The sequence below is a fragment of the Candoia aspera genome, chromosome 8 (assembly GCF_035149785.1).
Source record: "Candoia aspera isolate rCanAsp1 chromosome 8, rCanAsp1.hap2, whole genome shotgun sequence".
Taxonomy (NCBI): domain Eukaryota; kingdom Metazoa; phylum Chordata; class Lepidosauria; order Squamata; family Boidae; genus Candoia; species Candoia aspera.
Genome location: NC_086160.1, coordinates 34,218,872 through 34,246,834, shown reverse-complemented (window position 1 = coordinate 34,246,834; position 27,963 = coordinate 34,218,872). Strand labels below are relative to the sequence as shown.

Genomic DNA, 27,963 nt, shown 5'->3' with positions numbered 1-27,963 from the left:
TGGCGCTTCCATTTTCCGAGCTGTAATGCGAACCCCGCGACTTCGACGTGAGCATGTGGGCGTGAGCAAGCATGTTTGTTGCTTGAGAAGAACTGGAGGAAGATGAAACTTCAGTTGTGATTTTTCCTTGAACCGTTGGACACACACGAGATAAAGTCCTTTAAGCTATAGGAAGGAGTCTCTTGGAAATCCCAGAGGGAGAGCTCCTGCTTCTCTGGCTTGTTTGAAGGTTCCCTAACTGAGCGCCATGCTCTTTCCCACCTGCGGGCTTTCACGTCAAGGTGAAATATCTTTTCGTTCTGTTTTCTGAATAGGTTGTGATGGTTTTGTCTTTTGAAATTTCCCCCCCTGCAGTGACTTTGGCAATTTTTTTATTAAGGGCGGTGTATAAACTACACTTCTCTCTCCTTAACGAATATCATTTAATTCACATAAAATCGTGCCTGTTAAAGGCACCTTTGCATTAAAAATCTCGGGAGAATGGAAGAGGAAGGGAAGTTCTCAGTTCGGTTGGTATCTTCTTTTCTATTACAGAGTGCAGTTTCTGGACTCCCACTAAAAGTGAGAAGCAAGGCTAGAAGCAGTGAACAAAACCCAGGCATTTTTCTCCAGAAAAGATGTGTTGTTTTTATATGTGTGATGTTACATCTGTGTGTGATTCCAGTTTGATACTAGCCCTGATCACCAAAATAGTATCTGGAGAAGTAGTTAGATTTGACAGCTGTTGGTGGAATAAGGCAAACTGGGATGCATACATAACTAGATGGATGCAACTGTGGGACAAGGTGTATAAAATGAATAAGTATTAATGTGCAAGCCATACTCTGACTTGTAAATGTGGTGAAACAATATGGGAAATGGGTAGAGTTCTGACCTTGGGAGACCAAAAGTCATGGGAATAAATATGATAATAAAACAATTGGTGAAAACAATTACAATAATCAAGGATTTCTCTAGAAGGATTCTCACAAATCTTTCAGGTTTCTTCTTCCTTTCCCCTATTGGTCAAAAATAAAATTAGGGCAAAGGTTACTGGCTTACAAAATGCGGTAGTTTTGTTTGAACTGAGATCAGTCTTATTGTGGAACAAAACTTTTAAGGGCTCTGTGCATTCATAATAGTGTAATTATGATGGATGGAGAAAAATAACTTGCAAAACAGAAACTTGCATAGATGGTAAGAAACAAGAGATCAGAACATGCTAGTGAGAAAAAAGAACCTGTTTGGGGGGACTCCAAGATGACAGCCTTTCTATTCTGAAATTCTCCTGATTTCAATTCAAACCACTTGATGGTATTTGGACTAGTTCAGATCTTTTTAGAAATCAGAGCATTATAGATTAGGACATGCAGAGAATCTCTAACCAATCACTAGCCCTGTTTTGCCCAACAGCTGAATGAAGAAAACTGGCAGCTAGTCAGTGCTTGGCTGCTAGCCAGTTACTGACTATTATTGTCCCTCCCTGCACATTTCCTTGTGTGTCACTCCCTTATCCACTATCCTGCTGCCCTGTTTCCTCAGTGCCATTTCCTCAAATTTGCTTTTATCCCCTTACTGATGCTGGCATGCACAGTGAAGCCAACACACAGCCACAACAAAGAAACAGGAACTAAGAGGTAGGCAAACTAAAGCTCTCCTCTGATGATAATAGAAATGCTCCTCTCAGAGCAAGGAATTGATTCCAAGTTATTTGGCCAGCTGCATTCTCTTTTTGCTGTCCACCAAATAACAAAACATGGTAAAGGATCACTTTTGCAAGCTACTAGCTAGAGCATCCTCTGATTGGTAGGGACAGAACATAGTCAATATTACTGTTCTAATTGCAGGGCAGGGCAATGTACAGTCCCAGGGTTACTTGCAACCTGTGTGTCACCTTTCTTGCATCTTGCAATCCCAGGACCTCCTTTGACCATGATGCCTGAAAACAGCATGCCATTTTAAGGTGTGGAATCAAATAAAATCTGTAATAGAAGCCCTATATAGACTTACTACCATTAAAAAACAGACATCTCTACACAAATGACAGTTCTGTCATTTGTGTAATGTTGCTGCACCCACTTTATGGCCCTTAGCCATCCCCAAATATTACAGATTTTGGCCACCAAAAAGTTGTCTACCTCTGCTTTATCAGATGTCCTTTCCCATCTGGAAGTTCCCTTTGTTGGAGTATTTTTGCCTCTTCCTCTCCTCTGTTCTCTGTTTTCATTCCAAGGTGTGGGTAGCTGAGAAGTAACACAGTTAAGGTCTATATGGAAATCATAGTTTCAGACTAGGAAGTTCCTTCACCAGCAGAATATAAATCTTATTAATAAATAATAAAATAAATAAACTAATCCTAAATTGACTGTGGTTCTGACCACCTTATACATGCAGTCCTACGAGTCCTATTGAAACTGCTTATACTATGGCCACACTCAAACAAGCATCTCTGGCTGCTGCTTAATGCCAGGTCAGTCAACAACAAGGCCCCCCACATATGTGATCTGATCACAGAGGAGGGGGCAGACCTGGCATGCATCACCGAGACTTGGCTGGGTGCAGAGGGAGGGGTGGCCCTCTCAGAAATGTGCCCAACTGGATTTCAGGTGTGGCACCAGCTGAGACATCAGGGCAGGGGAGGAGGGGTGGCAGTTATCATCCGAGAGTCTTTGGTGTCCTTCAGGGGTGCTGCTTCACAAGTGGGCAGTTGTGAGACCCTGTTTTTCAAGTTGGGTTCCCGAGAACAGTTGGGAGTGCTGCTACTGTACCAGCCTCCATGCTGCGTGGCAACCTCCCTGCCTGAGCTGCTAGAGGCCATCTTGGGGCTGGCAGTGGAGTTCCCCAGGCTTATGGTTTCGGGGGACTTCAATCTGCCATCCCCGAGGCGTGCCTTGGAGGTGGCTCGGGAGTTTATGGCTACCATGGCAGCCATGGGCCTGTCCCAGATTATTTGGGACCCAACTCAAGACAGTGGCCTCACTCTGGACTTGGTTTTCTTGTCGGAGCAGTGGCAATGTGATCTGAGGGGAGAGTTACACCTGTCCCCATTGTCATGTTCAGATCACGCCCTGGTGGCCCTGATATTCTCTTATGCTGCCCCCCTCCGCAGGGAGGCAGGACCCATTCGACTGGCCCGCCCCCGGCAACTGATGGACCCAATGGGTTTTCAGAAGGAGCTGGGGGTTATACCCAAGGATCTACTGCACGGTCCAGCGGAGGTCCTGGCCGCAGCCTGGAATAGGGAGGCGGCAGGGGCCTTGGTCAGAATTGCACCTGTGCAACCTCTCTTGCCCCATCCAACCTGACACTCCCTGTGGTTTACGGAAGAGTTGAGGGTTTTGAATAGGGTTAAGAGATGTCTAGAGCGCTGCTGGAGGAAGACAAAGACTGAATCCAACCGAACACAAGGTAGAGCCGCTATTAAGGCCTACCTTTGGCAGTAAGAGCGGCAGAACATCAATATTACTCTGCTCTTATTGCCTCCGCAGAATGCTGTCTGATGGCCCTGTTTAAGATCACTTGTTTCCTGTTGGGGAAGGTGGACCCAGTGTCCCACCTACAGGGCCATGTGGAGGAGTTTTCTGAGCATCTGCCGGATAAAATCACTCAGATCCGATCCAAGTTGGACTCCAAGTGTGAAGCAGCGTCTGTGGAGATGCCAAGGGAACATTCTTGCCCAGTTATCTGGGAACAATTTGATCCTGTTGGACCCGAGGCAGTTGACAGGATCCTCCAGACTGTCAATGCCACCATTTGTCATCTAGACCCATGCCCCTCCTGGCTGATGAAGGCAGGTAGTCATTCTTGGGGATGGCTGTCACTTTAGAGCACTCCCCCTGTATTTACGATCATTTGGTTTTTTCTTTTTTCTTTTCATTTTTATATTGTATTATATGATGTTTTATTATGATTATTGTTTTTAATTTTTAACGGACTAATTTATTGTAAACCGCTCAGAGTCCCTCTGTGGGGGGAGATGGGCGGTGGTATAAATTTGAGAAATAAATAATGGCTGAAAATACAGGAGCCTACTTGCAAATAACAGTTCCAGCAGATGCTCACCAACCAATCTGCCACCCTTGAGTATCTAGATGTGACACCATATTGACAGCTTAGTAAGTCAGTCCATACCTTCTCAAAGCAGAATAGAATGCCTATTGGAATAGCATTGCAGAAGAACTTGAAAAAGCTGCACGTCACCACAAATACTGCAGCTTCTACACCACATTATACTCCTTCAGACCTAAATTTCAGCAACAAATGACAACACCAGAAAGACAGATAGCACTTTTGTATACTTTGGAATTGAATAGCTGAGTCATTGACTTCAGTAGTTCCAGCTTCTTTACAATTGCCCTCTTCTGAAAGATATTTGAGTAAGACTACCGACTTGATGGTAGTTCTAGATGAAACCACTGAAAAATGTGACCCCAGATTCTCTGAAATAACAATTGCTATCCATCAATTAAAAAGTTGCTGGAACAAATTAAGCCACTGCAGAAGTGCTAAAGGCTGGTGGTCATACACTAAACTGTCAGCTCCACTCATTCCTTCAAATGGTCTGGTAGCCTGAGGAAATATCAACTCATGGAAACAGGCAATGGTCATATAAATTTTCAAGAAAGGAGAGTCTTCAACCTTGCTTCAAAATGATTTGGAAGTTTAAAGTTTTCCAAATGCAATACCTGTGTCAAATAGTAGGGATTTCAATCAATGATAAAAGACTAATGAAACAAAGAATGGTGCTGCAACCAACCCATGGTACCTTATGAAACTTAGAACTGTTTGGACACACGTGGTGATTTGGGCACATATGTTTTATTGTCCCATTGATTAATCTGGAAAACCTGTTCTCTTGGTTGGAAAGTACAGCATTCAGCTCCAAAGAAAATTGGCTGAAGCATGAGGAAGATTAGCGAAACTTAGATTCAGACTAATAGAAGTGAAACAACTAGCCCACAACAAACAAAAATGAAAGATTGGGCTAGATGCCATCGGCAGACCATAGCACCTACAGCCACCTGCTGGTTACGTTGTGAGTCATTACCAGATGAGAACTAGAGACCTCAAGAACAAATCCAGGGGTTCACTGTAATAAGCAACATAAGCAATGCAGAACTTTCTAAAGAAACAATGCAGCTGTCCTTTTTTCTATGCAGTATACTTTTTTAAGAATATTGTTTAATGTATGTTATCCAGAAGTCTATTAGAAAATAGAAATCATTAAAAATTACAGAATGAGATATAGGTTAATTGTTCAGTATAATACTATTATTTAACCAGCTATTATCTGATTGTAGTCAAACACTGGTACATATTTTGTATAGTCAAACATTAGTGTATAAGCTTACTTTTTTAAAGTTGTCCAGCTCCAAGGCTATACAGACATTCCACACTCTGTAATTCCTCCCAATTAAATACTGTGACCTAGCTACTCCTACTGGCTTTGTAATGTAAATAAAGGCATATCTATAAGGATACTACATTAAGAACAAGGTGTGAAGAAAATGTTTAAAAATGACTAACCAAGATGTGAAGAATTAAGTTTACTAATCAACATTAGATCTTCTTCCCTTTGGCGATAGTTTATAACTTGGTAGAAAATGTGTATTAATCATTCTTCTGGCTTTTCCTCTCAGTTTTAATAAGTAGTCCTGAAATTCAGTGCAAATTATTTGCTATTAATGTTCCTGTGTATCCTGCTACAGAACATATGTGTATTCCAAAAAAAGTTTATTTTGACAGTTTAATTCATGGCCATTAAAACAGTTTGACTCCTTTGAAATTGGATTACATTCTCCCAATTAAATATATTAGCCAAGTTTACGTGCCAGTGTGCTCTTTGGATCATAGCTGTACTCCATGAAAAATGCATGGAATATAGTAGATATTTGGGAAAGCTGCAAAGCTCTTTGAACATCAGCTTTTAGTCTTACTTTAGGTATCCATTAAGAAAATGACATTGACAAGAGATCATTATTAACTTTTACATCTCTTGATGTTGTGTCAAGTATATACTATTGTTATTTGTTTCTCATACGATACAGGTAGACTACCCTGTTTAGCCACTGTTCAAAGTTACAGTGGCGCTGAAAAAGTAACTTTAGGATCAGTCCTCACATTTACAGCTATTGCAGCGTCCCATGGTCATATGATTGCCATTTTCACACTTCACAACCAGCTTCTGACAGAGTCAATGGAGAAGCTGGCAGTAAAATTGCAAGTCTCAAACACATGAAGTCTTGCTTAACAGCCTGCGGTGATTTGCTTAACAACTGCAGCAGAAGTGAAGTCATAAGCCTGTAGCAATCACGTGATGTTTCGCTTAGTGACCATGTTGCTTAGCAATGGAGTTTCTGGTCTCAGTTGTGGTTGCTGAGCGAGGACTATCTGTATACTTTCTCATATAATGGTGGAGTGTTTAAGCACTTGTCCAGTCTAAACGAAATCATTAAAATAAAATCTGATCACAAAATAAGCGTTGTTGTTTTACTCCAGCACTTCATCTTCTCTGTGCCTTGAAGTCTGCAAGAAAGGACAGTCTTCTACCTTTATATGCAGTAAGATGGACTTCTGGTTCCCCAGCTCCTCGTATCACCACCCATTATACCATTCATCCCCGGGACAAAGACAAACGGTGGGAAGGTAAGTGGCAGTGTTTAAATCAAATATATATATTAAACCTTTTTCCATAACCAAAGAGTAGTCTAAAGGTAAAAAGAGTATATTGTATTTTACAAATAAAATTACAGAGATAAGTGTGAGCAGATTGGCTAGTTATACTTTGGGAGGATATCCTATAAATATGTAGCAGTATGTAACAATAACTTTGTATTGTTTCATTAATAGTTTATCTTTACTGTTGACATAGAGAATTAAAACTGCAATATGATCATTTTTCTAAATAGAAATAAGGTAGAGAACATTTGCAGTAATTATTGTGTCACTGTGGTTCTGAAAGTAAACATAGGCTTGTGATGTATTTTGTTTGAAGTTGCATTGTGGACTCTGTGTTTATGAACCCTAATAGCCTTTAAGTTATTGTCCTGGATCCCTCCAGCAACATGTTTAATGGTCTGTAAAAATAATGGATTTATTTTCACATCCAACAAAAACAAGGTTTTAGAACCTACTTTGCAATTTTGCTAAGTTGAGGGTGAGAATTCTAATGTAGGTGGCCACTTAATCATTCTCCAGCAAGACAAAACAGAAGTTCTGGCATGCATTTAACTTGTTTTACTTCATTGTATGAATTTGCTGTTAATGTCTGAGATCGAGGAAGGTGAGAACAACTGATTTTAATAGATCTACACCACATCTGATTGCTTTATTTGCCTCTATTAAAGGGATAAGCATGGAAAGATTTGCAGAAGAAGCTGATGTTGTTATAGTTGGGGCAGGTCCTGCAGGGCTTTCTGCAGCTATTCGACTCAAGCAGCTAGCTAGCGAGCGTGGCAAAGAAATCCGTGTTTGCCTGGTGGAGAAGGCTGCTCAGATAGGTGCACATATCCTCTCTGGAGCTTGTCTTGAGCCTCGTGCATTGGAAGAACTTTTTCCAGATTGGAAAGAACGAGGAGTAAGAGAATTTCATTGTTTGGCTTTACCTGTTCTAATTAGTCTCTACTTAATGTTAGTTACAAAACAGACTAATGATTTGAAAGTTAATTATTAAATTAATATACTTTGAGTACTATGAAATAGTAAGTGTTTGAGGACAATCATCATAATCAGTGCAATTCAAATAAAAATATTTTTTTAGCTAACTGCCTTCAGTAATGGATCTCTACAGTGGAATAAAAACGACTTGATGTTAGTTTGTTATGTTCCTGTTTATGTTTTTTCATAAAGGGGGTGTCTTTTTGTATTCTGTAACTTCATATTTTAAACAGACTATTAAATGTTCGAATTTAAAGGACATTTGTAATGGTCAAAATATTTAAATGATTTGCGAAGAGAAGTTGGATGTTTCGTCATTAACACCACCATATTTCATTTTACTTTTTCGAAGGCTCCGCTACATACTCCTGTAACAGAAGACAAATTTGGAATCTTAACAAAGAACTATAGAATCCCAGTTCCCATTCTTCCAGGTAGCATTTTTGAATAAGAGATTCCCTTAATGCAAATTGCCATTTTGAATTGAGGTATAAAATGTTTACATTAATTATTCCTTTACTCAAGAAAATAGTAACATGTCTATATTAATGGAGTGTTGTATTACTGTAGTTTATAAAATACTAATGAAGACAATATTTTAATTTACCAATCTACTTGACATTTCTAGTATATCAGAATTTTTCTCTGGTAACAACACTTAGCAGGCAGTTTAGTATAGGTAGTCCTCGCTTACCAACAGTAATTGGGACTGGGAACTCTGTCGCTAAGCAACAGGGTCCCCTTTTCGGGGCAGATGGGTGGCGATAATAAATTTGAAAAATAAATAAACAAACATGGTCATAAAGTGCAATGTCACGTGACCACACTGAGTTAGAACGTCAATTCCCATTGTTAGGCGAATCCCGCACGGTCATGTGATCGCCATTTGGGACCTCCTGCAGGCTTCCCCCTGGACTTTGCTTATCGGAAGCTGGCAGTGAAGTGGCGATCACGTGACCGTGGGACCCTGCAATGTTGTAACACTGAGCCAGTTACCAAGTGCCCAAATTATGATCACGTAATCACAGGGACACTGCAACAGCTGCAACTACAAGAATCAGTAGTAAGTGCCCCTTATTCAGTGCCGTTGTTATTTTGAACTGTTGCTGAACAAGTGGTCATTAAACAAGGACTGCCTGTAATACTTTTTGCATACTTTTTGCATGATAGTTTTGTGAACTAATGCACATGACTGTTTAGTCAGCACTATAATTAAACCATAAACAATGACTATACTCATCATCTGAAATTGTATGGCAAAAGATAAACTTTGAACTAATTTGGTTTTATGTTGGGTAGTAAAAGCATTTCTGATGTATTTCTTTCTCTTAACTAGGCCTTCCCATGGTTAATCATGGAAATTATATAGCTCGTCTAGGACATTTTGTGAGCTGGTTGGGTGAACAAGCAGAAGCACTTGGTGTTGAAGTCTATCCAGGCTATGCTGCAGCTGAGGTAATGACACTGTCACTATTTTGTGTGCATATGTGAAATTTGTTGAACTTGCAGTAAATTTCATATAACATCTCAATAGTTCGTTTTGTATTATTTGAAGAATATTATTTGAAGAATAAAGAGTTCTGCTGAATCTGACCAAGTCAACAATAATAGTAATCATAATCATAATTATTCTGAAATTATATGTATTTGACATTATTATAGGTTCTTTTCAATGATGATGGAAGTGTGAAAGGGATTGCCACAAATGACGTTGGCATCCAAAAAGATGGAGCGCCTAAGGTAAATGTTAAATTTCTTGTTAACACACTTAATAGAATATCACAAGATGTGTTTGTTACTACTTGAATATTGTAAAAAAGTGATTATGTAGTTAGTACTAAGTTTGTAGAGCAGCTTTAAGTCTTTTAGTTTAACATAGACATTTAAGTAACAGAAGATAGTAAATACATGAACTCAAGTGCCAGAGTTAAGATCATCATGGTCAGTGCTGATTTTATGTGGTTGTTGTTTTAGGGTATCAATTTGATTTGGCCAAAACCCAAGTCTCAAGTCAATGCCAGTTAATTCATAAAATATTTTAATTCTTGTTGAGCTAGTGTTTTGGAACCCACTCCATTCTGATTCTGATCATACATGTATTTCCTGTTGTGACTGATTTCTCCAGAGCAATACAGAAAACAGTGTGCGGAACAAAGATGTGTATTTATGACTATACATAAAATTAAAATGTGTATTATCTAATGATGTTATATGTTTTATTGTTATAGGGTACCTTTGAAAGAGGTTTAGAGTTGCATGCCAAAATTACAATGTTTGCAGAAGGTTGTCATGGTCATCTTGCAAAACAATTGTACAACAAGTATAATCTAAGGGAGAATTGTCAACCACAAACTTACGGCATTGGGCTTAAGGAGGTATGCTATATACCAGTTACCGTAATTCTGGTTCTATTCATCTTGTAGATGTTACATAAGGACATATTTTTCTTTAGGTGAAATTGTTTAGTACTTTGTTAGTTCAAGTTGGCAATATATTGATAATAACATCCGTATTTCCTGCTTGCACATTTTCTACTTGCTTATACTTGCACATTTACCAAATCTCTGTAACCTTATCTGATAGCTCAGTTACTCATTCAGAATTATAAAGTGAATGTACGCTATTATGGTTTCAAATACAAAACTTTTATTTGCAATTTTATGAAACACAAGCTGTTGTTTTGTTTTTTGCTTTCACTACCTGAGTTCAGTTCTGTATTATGCAAAATTGTAAATAGTACACTCACTTTTTGTTGGCAGAGTGCTAGAAAGCCTTTGGCCCAGGAGAGATCAGAAAAGTCACACACCAGGCATTTCTATAAAAATAATTTTATTTACAGAAAACAAACATATTTAAAGGCTGTTTGCTGAGAGGAGAGATTTCTCTCAGCTGCATATTCTCTGCAAGCCTACACAGAAGGGAAAACTGAAACTAAAACAAGTCCAGGCAAGTTCTCCTAGGCAATGCAACCATTAACACGTGAAAAGGGGACAATTAAATTCACCCTCTTCACCTGGCCAAAATGATTAGTTACCATAGTAACTGTCATGAGTACTGATGGCGAGCAGGAAGGGCCCGCCATAAAACGCATGCGTAGTACTGAGGAATTAAGCAGCCATTCAAAGAGACACAGATCAGGCCCGCCTTAGCTTTTGGGGTTTATATGTCTGGGTTTTTCCCATGCTTATTCAGTTTGTTAGGATTCTGTTTATGTAGCAGTAATAAACACTAGAGACCTACTCCTTGTCTCAGCGTGATTTCTCACTGTTAGGACAGTAACCTTGATCTGTAGTGGAAAACATATTAACACTCCCCTTTTTATACTACAGAATAAGATGCAAAACAATTTTCTTTGACAACTCTGTATGTCTTTCCATTCACAATATTTTAACATTATCTCCCCTTTGGTTGAACAGAAAGCTACCATCCTTCTCCCTGTGTATTTCCAAACCTAGGTAATTTGTTACAGTTCCAAGGCTTTTTAATGTGAAATGGCTTTTCATGCAGGCTTCAAAATCAAGCCTTTGTTTTTCTGTTGGTGTGAACAGCAGCAAACCATCAACATAAATGCACAGATACATACAGCCTTGTTTGTCTTTCTTCATATATACACATGGATCTGCTTTTCCTTTTTTAAAACCAAAATTTTGCAGTTTTTCATCTAATTTTTGATTCCAGGATCTAGCAGCTTGTTTTAACCCATAGATTGACTTCTGCAGTTCACAGACCAGATTCTCCCTTTTTTTTCATAGCCATGGGGTTGCTGCATATATAATTTGTGGTCTACATCACCATAGAGAAATGCAGTTTGAATGTCATAGTGATGAACTGACATTCCTTTGAGTGCAGCAATTTTTAACAGTAATCTAATTGATTCACCTTTAGTAACTGGTGCAAAAGTCTTGTCAAAGTTTAAAACTTTCCTTTGAGTGAACTCTTTTGCAACTAACCTTGCTTTATATTTTTGGATTTTGCCATCAGCATCCCTTTTCAGTTTGAAAATCCACCTACAACCTAGACAGCGTTCGTTGGGAGGTAGATTTACCAGTTTCCATGTTTTATTTTCTTTCAAGGATGCTAACTCCTGTTGCATGGCAGAATGCCAATTTTGTGCAATCTCAGGTGGTAAAGCATTCACTTGTTCTAAGGACTCAGGTTCTATGAATATGTGAAAAGCCTTTACTGTTTCAGCCTGAAAATGTGATGGAGGAACGCCTTTATTACTCCTCTGAGATCTGCGAGGTAATACAGGGCTTAAATTTTGACGCCTATCACTTTCCTGAGAAGCATCTGTCTCATCAGACAGATCTTCAGTTTGCTTTTCTGGTTTAATGTCCTCATCAGGCAAAAGATCACCATCAGCAAGTCCTTGCTGTTCTCTTGTGGTGGTCAGATCAACTGGAGAGCTAGAATTTAATCTCCCCCAGTTTTGTTCAGCAAAAGAAGCGCTTTTGCTAATTATTAATTTCTCTCCCATTATGAACCTGTAGCTCCTTTGGCTTTGTTCATAGCCAACAGGATGGCTTTCTTTTTGTGGGGCCTCCTTTCCTTCTCTGTTGTTTTGGAATATGAACCCAAGCAGTGCTACCAAACACTCTAAGATGGTTTACCTTTGGTTTCACACCATAAAACAAATGTAATGGAGTGTCCTGAATCACAGAGTTATACAATCTGTTTTGTACATAACAGGCAGTAGATATTGCCTCTCCCCAATACTTAAAAGATAAATGTGAACCTTTAAGCATGCATTCCATCGCATTTTGCAAGGTTCTGCCCGTTCTTTCAGCAACACCATTTTGCTGAGGGGTGTAAGGGTTAGAAAGAATTTGTTCTATCCCCTTTTCCACTAGGAACCTTTTGAATTTGTGAGAAAGGTACTCTCCTCCTCTATCCAATGTGAGTGCAGATACAGGCCTAGGGAATTTTCTATTTGCCCATATCACAAAACCTTTAAATTTCTCAAATGCCTCATCATTAAGTAACCTTAATCTGTAGTAGAACACGTATTAACACTTTTCAGTGGTGTATCCTTAGCAGCATAGTTTCTGATCATATATTTTTGCTATTCTAGCTATGGCTTATTGATGAAAATAAATGGAAACCAGGAAGAGTGGAGCACACTGTTGGCTGGCCTTTGGACAGACATACATATGGAGGATCATTTCTTTATCATCTAAATGAGGGTGAACCATTAGTAGCTGTTGGGTTTGTAGTAAGTATTCTATATTTGTTGTAAGTTAATGTCTAAACAAAACAAGTTTCTTAGCAAACCGAAGCAAGGTGTTCCGCTTAATAGTATCTACAGTAGGTCTGTGATGCATAATAAAACTCACGGTTCAGGACTGTAGAATGAAAATGCGTTCTGGATTTTAAACAGACACACACACCTACCTTAGTATCTCTGACTCATTATTGTTCAGTAGAGATGTTTATTACATAAGGAAATATATTTCCTTCAATAAAACTGTTCAGTTCCAAGGTATAGCTTTCATTTTAATCATTTCAGTTTCTAAATGGACATTTTGGTTGTTTCCAGCTGAAAATTATTCATACAAGCTAAATCAGGAACCATGGTTTACAAACCAGAATGTCTGTGTTCCTGTAGCATAGCAAATGAAAATCAACCAATCACTGTGACTTAAAATGATGACCTGGTTCATACTACACACTAAGACACAATGTAGTTTGATTTTTGGTTTAGCTATTGTGATTTGTAAACCACGTCTTAATATGTTATTTTAACATTGTTAATTTTCCTTCATAAATGTTTTTCTTTCTTTTGGTTGCCATTTTGGAGATACCTGTTAACTATTTCAGTCCTATTGGCCTTCCTTTCAGGTAACACTAAGCAAAATCACAATATACTTGCTACTCAAAGAGAACATTTATAAGCTGTATTTTAACTGCATTGCATATGCAATTATTGCATGTTAAATTATACACAGCATAACATGCCTTGCAGTATTGAAATGTTTTAAATAAGAAAACATTACAATGTTATGCTAACCTAGAAGATTTTGAGAAGTGACCAGAAACAGAAGGTTCAGCTTGTCCTTGAAATCAGCTGCATATATGAGATGTTTTGATGGATCAGATCCATCAAATCTGATACCTATGATCTTCAGTGGCTGGATTGATGGTTAATTACACATCACAGGGTCATTATATGCCAAGTTGTATTAATTACCAAAAGAAGAGGACAACATGAGAATCACAAGAAATAATTCTATAACTACGAAATGTAACCCTGTAACCAAAAGTGAGGCATGCATATCTATCAATTAATAAAAGATTGTGTTCAAGTAATGTTTTGGCTGAAACAAGTTTGTTCATTTTGGATTTTACTTGTATGTCTTATAGGTTGGTTTAGATTATCAGAACCCTTTTTTGAGCCCATTTAAGGAATTTCAGAGATGGAAGCATCACCCTAGTGTTCAGCCTACCTTCGAAGGAGGAAAAAGGATTGCTTATGGTGCCCGAGCTCTTAATGAAGGGGGTTATCAGGTAATAACATAAGATTTGTCATGAGTAAGGATGGCGAGCAGGGGGCTCCCATCCAGACTGTTAAGCGCATGCATAGCACTGAGGAATTAGGTAGCCATTCAAAGAGACACAGATCGGGACCGCCTTAACCTTTGGGGTTTATATAGCTGGGTTTTTCCCACGCTTCTTCAGTTTGTTAGGATTCCTGTTATGTACAAGCAATAAAACATTAGAGACCAGTTCCTTGTCTCAGCGTGTTTCCTGGCAGTTAGGACAATTACTTACTTGGAATTGGGAGGGCTGGGGAAACCACCTCGGCAATATACTAGTTGATCAGGATTTCAATTGCTTAAATTTACAAATAGAAGAAATTAAGCCATTGTTTCAGCTCCAAAACTTTGCAATAGTCCTCTTAATAACATTTCTTTTCATATTTAGTCCATACCCAAACTTTCCTTTCCTGGTGGAGTTCTTATTGGATGCAGTCCAGGTTTCATGAATGTTCCCAAGATTAAAGGTACACACACTGCTATGAAAAGTGGTATGCTAGCTTCAGAAGCCATTTTCAACCAACTAATCAATGAAAATCTCCAATCAAAAACAATAGGTAAGAGGGGTATGATTGGAACATAGGAACTTTTGACAACTCAGTAAAATCTCTGTTTGTCACTACTTTATTGCCCTAATCAGTGTCATATTGCAGATGCATAGAATTTATTAAGTGGAGCACTTAAGAGCAAATAAATTCAGATAATGTGAAAAAGTAAGTACACCCCATGTAAGTTTTTGCTTTTAAACACATGTGGACATATCAATATTTTAAAAGCCCTGGGCTTTTGGATGCTGCTAAATACCAGGTCAGTCTGTAATAAGGCCATCCTCGCCTGTGATTTGATTATGTATGAGAGGGCTGAGCTGGCATGTATCACTGAACCATGGCTGGAACCAGAGGGGGGAGATGTGCCCAGCTAGGGTTTGTGTGTGGCATCAACCAACCTGGGACTAGGGGTGGTGGGGTGCCAGTTGTTATCCAAGATACTTGGGAGGGTTCCAAGGACACTGCCCCACAAATTGCTGGGTGAGAAACCCTATTTGTTAAGTTGAGCTCTCGGGTTCAGTTGTGACTGTTGCTACTGTACCAGCCTCTCTGCTGTACAGCAGCCTCCCTGCCTAAGCTCCTTGACTCTGTGAATGGTCTGGCAGTGGAGTTCCCCAGACTTAGGGACCTGGAAGACTTCAATCTGCCCCCTCTGGGGGCAGGTTCAGAGGTAGCTTGGGAGTTCATTGCCATCATGACAGCCATGAGCCTGTCCCAGGTTACATTAGCATTATCCTATTCTTTTTCAATATCCAGTGTAGTTTAAATTTACTTATTCCCAGGGTGAAAACAATTGTTTTAATATGAAAAAATTTGATCCTTATGAAAAACTAGGGTGCTAGGTTTTTTTTTAATCTTGCAAAGCCTTTTAATAACTAGGTGCTTATTCTTAGGTCTTCATGTGCCTGAATATGAAGAAAATCTGAAAAAATCATGGGTGTGGAAAGAGCTTTATGGAGTCAGGAATATTCGCCCCTCCTGTCATGGACTTTTGGGTGTATATGGAGGAATGATTTATACTGGTATATTCTATTGGTTACTAAGAGGATTTGAACCTTGGACCTTAAAGCACCCAGGTAAATTTTTAGAACTCTTGCTTTGTTTATAACATACAATTTGATGGCTTCTTTCAGAATTAATATAAAAAACAACTAAATAACTAGGATCTTAAGTGTTTGGTTGGACCATCAACTCCCATATAGTCCATGATTGTGTAAGCCATTTATGATTCATAAACAGGGCATTAAGTATTAGAGAAGTGGTGCCTGTGCAGATGTTTTCTCTAGTGCATTGACTGGGAATCATTGATAAATCTCCCTTTCATGAACTTTGCCTAATTGTATATAGGAAGACATTCATGCTTGTAATAATCAACATACTATGTGAAGAGAAATTGTTAATTATTTGCATAAATATTACCTGAATAATTAAAGAAAATGTAAACATTGGCTGCATTTGTGCATCATGCTAAACATAGTAATTTAAAAATCTGAATAGAAAGTCTGCCAAAGAATCCATTTCCAGGTTTTCTTCCCCTCTGTGATTGTGCATGGGGGTGTGGGGAACATAATCATTTATCTATGATTACTCTGACTGTAATCAGGCTGCCCTGGCTTTTTAAAATGTACTATGAAAAAAGACTGCTGGAAAGTGGAAGGCTATCAGCCTTGCAAAGGTGGCCAGCATGTTGTCAAAAAGAGCTGCTCTGGGTATAATTAGGGCAGCCTGTTTCTACATTTGTGTGCCATATAAATGTTCCAACTGAGTAAGCCAGGAATTGTACCATAATAGGAAAAATACTTCTAATCAAGTATTGTTTTATGAACCTCTAGTTCTGTTTTCTAAATGGAAAAAAAAAAGCCTTATCCCTTCTCACAGGAAATTTTCCCCAACTTCTCCCAAATGTACTTGCAGCAGAGATACCCATAATGCCATCTTTTTTTATTCTCAACTAATTCTTAACAATTCCTAGTACTAAATTTGCCTTCACTATTGGAGATTATTATTAAATTTAACTGAAGCCTGAAATTATAGACACAGCCAGTTAGCATCTTAGTACAGAAAACTGAGCCACATTTGTGGTAATTAAAAAGGTATTGTTTATGCATTTGATTTATTTAACCCAATGCAATTGAAAGGTATTTTCCCATAATGCAAAATAGCTTCGTATTATCTGATACAAAGGTGGTTATATTGAGCCATTTAAATTATTCTTTATAGCAATGTAGAATATCTCAAATATGCCAAGTGTTCAAGGAAAGCAAAACTATTTAAAATGGTATTTCAGCTCACTGTTTGCTTTAATTTTGTTATACTGTCACCAACTGGACTAAACTGTTTGATCAATTTTCTCCTGTGCTATTGTTATCTTAGGAACAGATGCAAAGCAGCTAAAGCCAGCCAAAGATTGTGCACCTATTGAATATCCAAAACCTGATGGAAAAATCAGTTTTGATTTGCTTTCATCAGTAGCTTTGAGTGGTACAAATCATGAACATAACCAACCTCCTCATTTAACTCTGAAAGATGATAGTATTCCTGTCAGCCATAACCTAGCTATATATGATGGACCTGAGCAGCGATTCTGCCCTGCAGGTAACTAGCAGTTTTGGGAGAAGCAGAGGACTGAAAAGGCAACTTTAGTCCACTTTCTAATTGTCCTTACCAATTATGAATGTTATTTTTTTTCATTAATAAGGGCTTTTCTGATTGAGTTCTATTGTCCCTTGAACTAAAGCTAATTTTCTATTTTGCAGGAGTCTATGAGTATGTTCCTGTGGAAACTGGAGAAGGATTGCGATTACAGATAAATGCTCAGAACTGTGTCCACTGTAAGACATGTGACATTAAAGACCCCAGCCAAAATATTAATTGGGTTGTACCAGAAGGTGGAGGAGGACCAGCTTATAATGGAATGTAGTTTTCATCAAAAAAAATTTTTAAATCTATCGGCATTGCTAGATTTGATCAGGATTTGCTACTGTAAAATGTTGTGTCTAAAGGGCCCATTCTCTATGAAAAGCAGAGTAATCTACAGGCCATGTGTCCTCAGATCATGCTACCAAAGCAACAAAATGATTCTCAGATGCATGATCGTTAATGTTTCAGTCAAATATCTGAAAAAATTCTGTTTTGACTTTCTATAAATCAGAATCCCCCCCCAAAAAATGGATGCAAAAATATCAGCACTATTTAACCTGTGGTGTTTTATCATCAATGGACAAATCTTGGTCAGAGTATTTTAAAGCATTGCATAGTAACCAGGCTGAATAAAACTGCACACACCAGCTTTGAAGTTAGTATTCTACTGCAGCCTGAACTTGGTGGTGCCTTAAACAGTAAATAGAAAAGCTTTATTTGAATGTAGTTTTACTATTCAGAGAATGCCTGGTAAGACTAGTCTGATTTTATCCTAATTGTTCTCTACTGTGGTACTAATAATGGATGTAATCCAGAATACAGGATATTTGTAACTATTGTATCTTTCTCTTGATAGCCCAGTTTCAGAGATATTGATCTTTAAAGACTACTCTGGAGAATATTTCAGTATTTACAAGAAACAGAATAGAACAACACTACCTCTGGTATAAATTCATTTTGTTATATTAAAATGAAATTAAGTATTCTCTACATGAGAGTTAGAAATTCTGTTTATTTCTTCAACTTCTGTAACAAATTTCACTCTGTAGTAATGAAGGTTACTAGGGGAGTGAGGGTGGAAGAAAAACAATCTACAGAATGTAAAGTAGTATGTTACTGAACTTGTATAAGCTCCTTGCAGCATCATTCTGATGTTTTATTTTGTAGTTTCTTACAGTTTAAGCTGAAATACAACCACAAGTGCTTTTCTGTTGAGCTTAACAAGGGTTTGAAAGTGTATTTTTTAAAAAAATCCAAAATGTAAACTTACAAAACAGTATGACAGATGAAACACATGACAGACGTAAACATGCTGTCACAATGACTCACACTAATCCTGCCTCTTTATCACCGTAAATGGAGAAGAAAACCGTGTTCATGCAAACATCTTTGCATATGCTGCCCTCTCTTTTTCCTTCTCATTTTTTATCTTCTGCTTGACTTTCTGTACCTCCATTTGGATGGCTGTGGAAATAAAAAAAAAAGCATTTAAAGTCATACATTCAATGTCATTGTGAATGTGTATATGCAACACATATACTGTTATGTATTTTTCGTAAGTAATATTATAAGAATGCAAATATTCAGAAAGTTGTGTTACCTCAGCCTACATCTAGGGAAAATATCTCCATAAATCATGGTTTACTAACCAAAGATAGATTTCCACACTATGCTAATTCAAAACCATGCAAGATGCATTACAATTTAGCATGAAGTGTGAATCCAGTCACAGTTTATTTATAAACAGTTCAAAATGCCACAGAACAGGAGCTGGGAATGGCAAATATAACCCTGGATAGTCTAGCATATGTATTCCATAACTCTCCCTGACCTCCTGCACCAAATGAATATTGTAATGCTGGCTTAAATATCCTAGAAAATTTTAGTTATCAACAGCAATAGGTCAATTCATTAGTGAAGATAATTTGGTACTGTTACCTTTATCCTGAGGTGCTATGTCTTTAGCCTTCTGAAGCTCAACCTGAAAAGTTAAATATGTAATTGAGCAAAATGTAAATGTATGCTTGCTGCAATATTAATGCTAAAAATGGTTACGCTTACCAATGCCTTATCATAATCTTTCATTCCTTCCCAAGCTTGGGCCTTTCTGTAAAGTGCTTTAGTATTTGTAGGATCTATGTCCAGAGCCTGTAAAATTAAAACATTAGTTATAATACGTTGCACCAATAAAACCCATTTCTAGCTATTAAGGCTTGATTTAGATGTACACAGATTCAGTCAGGATTTAGGAAACCTGGTGTTCTCCAGAAGTTCTGTAGTCTTGTCAATTAAAATATGACTAATGGAAAATGAAGTCCAAAACATCTTCCATCTGTACAGTAAAACCCCAATTTTCTGACTCCTGTTAAGCAAACTTGGATGTAACTGACCAAATAATAGACAAAATCCACTGTTTCCAAAGCAGCAATTTACATCATTGGTGTAATTACATAATTGATGTAATTCTATCATTTGTGTCAACTTACATAAATTACATAATTATAAAAATGTCAGTTGCATACATTGAATTTATGACATTTGGATTTAACAGGTACCCTTTCCCACAAATAATCAATTTGGGGTTTAACTGTATTGAGCATATACTGTAAATTTAATGGATCCTGGTTTAGCAGACTTCAGGTGCAACAGATAAAATCTGTACACTGTACAGTATGCTTCTGTGCAGATTTAAAATCTTGTTTGCTACTTTGTGCATGCAAAGTCCCATTCCCATATTATACACATGTAAACTTCCATCTGGATTTAATAAATATTCTGCTTTAACAGGCAATCTTTCCACCCTATTACTCTGCTAAATTGAGGGCTTACTGTATTTGCATAAGTATTCCATGCTCATCTAGCCCTTTATAAAATGCTGTTACTATACATTGATCACTGGGTACATAAAGTCCTGAGAATATACACTACAGCATGATTATACCCCATATGAATGGGATAGTAAAGGTAAAGGTTTCCCTTGACGTAAAGTCCAGTCGTGTCCGACTCTAGGGGGCGGTGCTCATCTCCGTTTCAAAGCCTTGGAGCCGGTGTTGTCCATAGGACACTTCCGGGTCATGTGGCCAGCATGACTCACGGAACGCCGTTACCTTCCCGCCGAAGCGGTACCAATTAATCTACTCACATTTGCATGTTTTCGAACTGCTTGGTGTGCAGAAGCTGGGACGAGCAACGGGAGCTCACCCCGCCGCGCGGTTTCGAACCGCCGACCTTCCGATCGACAGCTCAGCGGTTTAACCCGCAGCGCCACCGCGTCCCAATGGTATGAATGGGATAGCACATAGAATATTTACATAAAGAAACATCTATTGAATATTTATACAAAAAAGATTTTAGAAATAATATCTGCTACAGGCAAAGCAATCCTAAGAATATAATCTCAGTAGTTATAACATGTAAGGCAAACACTTGAATAATTTATTGGGGCTGTGCAACAATTCATATTGAAAGAGAAGAAACTGACTGGAAGTATGAGCAAGTCACACCTGCCAGGAACGCCTTTAAAAACCTGAATCTGTTCCTGGTCTTAGGCAGCAGCAGTCACATAATGCCAGAAGATGTGACTATTTTAAAGAAGTGGCCCACATATATGAAATGGGCACACACACGTGTGCTCTGAATTGAACATGGCATGTGCACTCTGAATCGGCTGTTTTACTTTCATTTGCTACAAAACAGCCTTATTAAATATTAAAGGGGAATGCAGGTGATTAAGACATTTGTGATTTCATGGAAACCTACAGACTTACTTTGTGGAAAGAGTATTTACCTTAGCACAGTTTTCAATTGCATCCTGCCACTCCAATATCTTCAGTTTGCATGCAGCAATATTAAGGAAACATGTCAATGCTACTGTATCCAGCTTTGAACTTTCTTCCTCTGCCACAGCTTTAGAAGCTTCAATGTACCTGTATAAATAAGATTGTAGATTTTACAGTAGAGGTAGTCCTTATTTAGTAACTACCTCGGATAGTGACTGTTTGCAAATATGACAGTAATAAAGGTAGTAAAAAAATCATTTTCTGAACAATGTGCACACTTACTCCCAAATTTCTGCACCTGACAATGCATGCCAGAGTAAGAATAACACTGGTGTTACTGCATGAGAGAACTTTATCTAAATGAGACAGCAGCAACCAGAAATCTTTGCAGTCTCTGTCTGTCACATGGTTTGCTTAGTGACCATTTCACCAGAACATCCTGCAGTTGCTAAATGAAGACTACCTATGTAACCAATTTACTAACCAGCAACATTGAATCAATGGCTTGCAAATTAAGCCAGATTATTACTACTACATACTACTACTACAACATGCTACGCCACTCAGCTAGTGAACATGTGCTGTATTATTTTAGCCCACATCCTGTATTTCCCTGGCTGACAACTAAAGCAGCCATAATTTCTAATTAGTACAGACTGGCATTTAAAATCAGTAACCTTTTAAACATGAGCTAGTATTAACTGGAAATGGTTGGTGCTCTAGATAAGATGCTTTACCAGGGGAAATCAACTCTGATTAAGGAGCCATGGTAGGTGCAGATAAAACAGTGGTATGCATGTTCACATTAACCAACCACAACTGGTTAGAGTTTGGGGGTAAGCATGCTCCTGATTAAGTCAAGTCTCACTAAATACTGAAGCAAATCCTTAGGATGATTTGAATGGGACCTAAATTTAAATAATTTAGTCTTGACTCAAATAGCTGTCTTTCCCCATTCCTCATCCCCATTTTATTGAATAAAGTACACCGAAGTTACATAAATGAAATTAAAGAAGCTTGCAATAAACAGTGTTTATTCTAGTGATCAAACACTGCAATGGGCAAAACAAGTGCAGTAAAATGATACAAGTAGGTGGGGCCTGGATTTTGGGGGGATGTCCTTTGGCTTTTTTAACCTCTTTTAAACCTTTCCAACAGCTTACACACTCCTGTCACATTTTTTGCAGAAAATTATATTGTTTTTTGATGTTGCCATTTCAGTGATTATGAGGGCCATGTGCTACCCACCAATGTATTAAAAATGAGAAAAGGACTACTTTCTCTATTCACAATTTCACTTTCTAATCAAAAAATGAGTGTACGTGGACAACTAAGTATAACCTACCAAATCTGGGCTGCAAAAATCTGACTGACCACTAGATGACAGCGAATGCTAACATTTTCTGTATCTCTTTGCTGCCTACCAATGGTCATCCAGATTTTTGCAGTTCAGACCTGACAGTTCTAGAGAGAGTATTTTTCTAAAGACAGTACATAATTTTACCTCAAGGACTTGCTGTATTTCTTGACTGCCATTGCCCAATTTTGTGATTTGAAGAAAGTATTGCCTATATTTTTTACATCTTCAGCTACAGTCACAATCTTATCAACCTGCAAAAAAGAAACAAATGCAATGAACTTAACATCATATCATTTCATTTTGTTCTACAAAGAATTCTGGGAAAACAGCTTGTGAGTAGTCTGCTACACACTATTGGGTATAACTTCATATCATGTCAAGACATGCAATGAAGTAACATGTCAGAAGAACAATTAGTGCACTCCATCTAGCCTTAAAGTTTTGGAAGCTGCAGACTGTCAAGACAGAAATCAAGACCAGGACAAATTTGTGTTATTTGTTTTCTACTTCAGAAAAGATCAGTAATAAAATTTAAAATGAACTTTTAACAAAGCTTCTTTAATATTAACCCAGGGAATGAACTGAAACACTTACTTCCTTTAAATCTATGTCAGAATCTTCAGGAAAGTCTGCATGAGTATCTCCAGAACCATCCATGGGAGAGATCCCCCAGTTATCTCCTTCCTTTAGCTCACCACATTCTGTGATAATGCACAACTGTAAAATAAATAATAAAATGCAGGTTTTTTCAAAGGCAAACTGTTTACGTTTTCAGAAAACATGCCTGTCATTTTTCCCAAATGTTTTCAAAACCTTGAACTTAACTTTTTAAACTTTAGTTGAAAAATATATTTTTTAAAAATCATAATTTACTTGAATGTTAGCAGCTAAACTGCAAACTGATTCACTGTTTTGTCTAAGATGGGCATAGAGAATCTATAACACCCTAATTCTTGCTTTACTACAGATCCCAGCAACCCTAACCAACATGTTCTCAGCATGCTGGAGTTGAAATTAAGCAACATCTGGAAGGGCACAGTAAAGATTGTATATAAATACAAAAGACGAATCACTATCAAAGCAAGCAAACTTGATTATTGAATAATTTGATTCCTATTTTTTTTAAAAAGGAATGAAAACGTATGTAAAGTCTCTTAAAATTCATAATATGAAAAATATACCTTCTGAGGATTCTACCTTACCTTGACAGGTTCCTCCCCTTTTACTTCAATGTTTTCTAGCAGCTTTGCAATACCCATGCCTTTGATCACTTGCCCAAAGACCACATGTTTCCCATCAAGGTGAGGGGTTGGGACAGTTGTGATAAAGAACTGTGAACCATTCGTATTGCATCCTGCATTTGCCATGCTGAGCAAACCTGGTTTATCATGCTATATAAGAAAACAGTAATGTTATTCTCATGAGAATCATTCATTGGAAAATTGAAAATCATAGATAACTTACTAAACAGGTAATCTGCAATTCATTATTGTGCAAGCCATATTTGCAGCAGACACACAGCCAAGAAAAGCTTTCACCCAGCCAAAATGTTGTGTACCCAGATATAAAAATAAAGTGAAATGTAGGATCATGAGATTTTAAGATGTGACTTATTTAAAAGACAAGTCTCTTCAGCATTTAGTATTTATGTAAGAACTTGAGATAAAATTAAATTTACTTAAAAGATTGAAATGTTTTCCTTGCTTCATGAAGATAGCTAAAACTCATTCTTCAGCAGAACCTGTCCTATATATCCTATAGAGTATACGTATACATACATTACATGTACACTCAATGCTGTATGTTGTTGATAGAAATAAAAGCATTTATACATTGGATTTCTCATTCCAGAATAAGAGTTTGCACTCTGATTCATTCTCAAAAATTCCATGTTACCCTACATAAAAGGGAAAGGTAGCATTTCAGCAGAAAATGAAAAGGGAGCCCTCCTAATCCCTATGCCAAACCAAAAGCATACCGATACTAGCCCTTGGTGTAAAGGAATGTATTTATTTATTTCTTCCTTTCATTTTCATAGAAGAAATCTCCTTAAAGTAGGTTGGGAAAACAAACGAACAAACACCAACCTCTAGCTGGGAAGGTAGGGGAGCCTAAAAGCTCTGCTTCTCCCTGATTTCTGTCTCCTTAAAGGGCTTTAAATATGGTGTTTTGTTTGCTTTCAAGTCCAAAATTCATTAGTACTGTGGCCATAGGAAATTTTAATTATTAAACTTATTACCTTATAATGAAAGTTTTCATCTTCAAACTTTTCTCCATATATACTTTCTCCACCTGTTCCATTCTGGTGTGAAAAATCTCCACCCTGGATCATAAATTTCTTGATAACTACAATTGAATCCAAAGTAAAAAAGAGCTTAAACAATATTCTAAGATCTCATCATGTAAGTGTCCCAGACTAAGCACCAGCTGCCCTTTTTTTATTACTTGCTGTTTTACTTCCTTTTTTGATCTCTATACACACAAACACAATCATTTAGCAAACTAAATTAATTGACTAGGGGTATGCAAAATGTTCCAAGCATGAAACAAAACTCATAGGAACAAAATACACTATGTTTCAAACAGCATTTTTAGTGTTCTGGTCATATGGAACAACTTTGAAATAAGCTATTCCAAGCTCAAAACAAAACATGCATGTTCCAATAATTTTGTTTTGAGGGTGGATTATATCAATTGTACTAAGCAATTCTCTTTATGCAAAGGCAGCAAATTCTGTTTTTGGCTGATTTCCAACTTAGTTCATCTCACATCTCCCTAAAGATACTCCTGAGTGCTAAGGGACTCCCAAACCAATATAGGATACACTTAGCAGTATTATAATACCGGGAGCACTGTTATTATATGCCTTGCATTGTGCAACTTTTAAGTGCTTTTCAGTAGCCAAATGCTCTTAATGGATACAAACAAGTCTCTGTCATCTGGTGTTTATATTACTTTATATCATCATGTTGTCTTCTTAAAAAGTGTACTCCATCAGTTTTCTTTTAAACTAAAGTAGGATACCAATAACAGTGCTGCAGCAAACCCAAATGACAATACAAGACTTTAGACTCAATGTGACTATGGTGGTAGCCAAATTTTTGGCTGCTGTGATTAAATGTAGGAAGAAACTATTTGCTGAATGACTTGTTTCTCATGAAATGTCAAAATATATGCTGTTTTCTTTCTTTGTTGTTATGTTTGTTCTTGGGTCCTTTGACTGTAATAAACTTTCATTCATTCATACAAGAACAAATACTTACTTCTATGGAAAGGACATCCTTTATAATGAAGAGGCTTTCCAGTTGTAGGCCCAATACCTTTTTCTCCAGTACACAACGCACGGAAATTTTCTGCAGTTTTAGGTACAATATCTGCAAACAGTTCTAATACAATTCGACCAACTGGAATGACAGAAATCTGTAGCTGTACTTATTTTAACAAACTTGTATCCCACCATTCTTCCAATAAATTCAGGACTCAATCCATTCACTGAATTCTGCCAGTATCAAGATCGCTTTAAATGTATAAAGGATTCTGAACTCTGGTTTTCCACTTGCCAATCAAATATATAGTTATTGTTCCAGACCAAGCAATGCAGCTTTTCAGTATATGTGAGACTCTAACTCAGCTTTACCTAAACTCAAATACACATAATCTAAAATCCACTCAGTTGCCATTAGATTTCAGTAATAACCAAGGTCTACTGCTGATAACTTCTATTACTATTATGGATAAAAATCTGACCAGCATAAAGTGTTATACTTTTTTAAACAATATTTAGTTTCTTGTTTTAACAAGTACACTGGGGAACAGATAATAACTAACATTCATTTTAAAATATAAGCTATTTTTATTGAATATCGTTAAAACAGAAACCGTGTTTCTTGATGACTGCAATTTATAGGGCTTCGTACATTCATAATGTGAGATATACTGGCTGCAATTAGTATATTCCATGTTATGAAAATTTAGTATGGTATATGCCAATGGAATAATGCACTTTCATGGTATTAATTTAAAATGTGTAGTTGGGAATTCTTTTTTTTTTTTTTTTTTTTGATAATAGGAAGATGGGAAGCATTATGGAATTCTGCAGAAAATAGCAAAATTTATTAAAATTGCTCATATTAGTCATTCCTAAGTGTCTATGGATGAACACCGGCTCTTTGGCTCTGAAAGGGAGATGAACACCGCCCCCTAGAGTCGGACACATCTGGACTTAATGTCAAGGGAAACCTTTGCCTTTAACTGTCTTATAAGGTTTGGCTTAACAAAACAAGTAAGGGTAGGGTGGCTAAGGAGCTTTTCTTTTATTATTGTCATATTTCAATATGAATTTGCTCAAGAATTAGAATCATTGGGGCAGATATAAGTATTAAGCTAAGAGACAACAATCTTACACTAACCCAGGAATGAATCTACCTGATTTCAGTGGGATTTACTTCCAAGTACACACATGCAAGATTGATCTATAAGTGATCGACTGATCCAATGGAAGATATATTTTACACTAGTTCTGCAGTGCATTGAGCTTCGTTATTTTCCCTTCCCAGTCCGGACACAGCCCATGAAATCACAGCACATTCCTTTTTTCATTGCGATGAAAGCTAGTTTAGACAGTGAAAACCGAGTGCGAAGGCTTTATCTGACCATAATCTTCAGGTTTTAGAGGTGAGAATAGAGTACCCTCATGTTGTGGGTAACAAACAAACATGGTTCTCTCTAGTTGTGCATGTAAGGGGCTTTCGCGGGGGGAAGCTGTCCAACCCGCGCCGCCACCCTATGCAATCTTACGTGAACCACCTCGAAGCTTTGGCCGCTGTGGTATTGCCACAAGGAACACAGCGGCCTCCAGCGTCGAGTTCCAAGGCTGTGGGGTTCGAGAGACTTCTGCAAGAGAGACTTCTGCAAGAGCGCGCGACACGGCAACGGAGCGCGCGGGGTGGGACACATTACGAAAGAAAACCCGGCGGCGCTGCAGCGATCCAACTTATTCTGCGGTGCAGAACATTGGACAGCAGCACGCACGCCCCCCTTCCCCGGGCCTCTCTACCCTCGGCCACTGCTTGGCGCCCGGCCCGTCCGAAAAGCCCCCCCTCGTTTGCCACTATTAGCAAAGATTCTGCCCAGAAGCTGCACCTCGCCAGCCGCACCTCGCTCGAAGACTTGGGCGCAGGCGTCCCTCCTGCACGAGGGTCCGATGCACCCGGTCCATCCCACGGCCAGCCCCCCCCCCGCTCCGAACGCGCGTGGCCACCCCGCCTCCTCTCCTGCCACCCGCACCTCGTTCGCCCCCAACGTCCACATCGAAAAAGACTCGGGGGTTGCTTGGGTTGGACGGTTTCGAGAGCGGAGAGGCGTGAGACATATTGCTGCCGGCTACCGCTGAACCAGAACGCCGGCCCGCTCTTCGCGCCGCTTCCCTGTCTCTGCCGCTCGGCCTTCCGCTGCGGGGTTCAGTCACC

At 38.2% G+C, this 27,963-nt stretch overlaps 2 protein-coding genes across 3 annotated transcripts; one reads left to right on the top strand and one right to left on the bottom strand.

Annotated features, from left to right (window-relative positions):
- Positions 1–12: 12 nt before the first annotated feature.
- On the top strand, positions 13–20,147 carry ETFDH (electron transfer flavoprotein dehydrogenase). 2 transcript variants are annotated; one of them, XM_063310487.1, is made up of 13 exons: positions 13–281; positions 6,478–6,624; positions 7,326–7,555; positions 7,988–8,069; positions 8,972–9,090; positions 9,298–9,375; positions 9,864–10,010; positions 12,707–12,847; positions 13,996–14,139; positions 14,557–14,725; positions 15,610–15,711; positions 17,090–17,311; positions 17,473–20,147. In XM_063310487.1, exons 1-13 carry the CDS (start codon positions 248–250, stop codon positions 17,634–17,636), a joined length of 1,779 nt encoding a protein of 592 aa, XP_063166557.1. In that variant the 5' UTR covers positions 13–247; the 3' UTR covers positions 17,637–20,147. The 2 variants fall into 2 exon arrangements, with proteins under 2 accessions (XP_063166557.1, XP_063166556.1); XM_063310486.1 differs by having other exon boundaries at positions 26–281; positions 15,610–15,792.
- PPID (peptidylprolyl isomerase D) lies at positions 18,349–27,958 on the bottom strand. Its single transcript, XM_063310488.1, has 10 exons — positions 27,782–27,958; positions 25,759–25,899; positions 24,735–24,841; positions 23,698–23,886; positions 23,090–23,212; positions 22,640–22,746; positions 21,144–21,282; positions 19,418–19,504; positions 19,295–19,337; positions 18,349–18,820 (listed from the first exon to the last, which is right to left on the bottom strand). Exons 1-10 carry the CDS (start codon positions 27,864–27,866, stop codon positions 18,732–18,734), a joined length of 1,110 nt encoding a protein of 369 aa, XP_063166558.1. The 5' UTR covers positions 27,867–27,958; the 3' UTR covers positions 18,349–18,731.
- Positions 27,959–27,963: the final 5 nt, after the last annotated feature.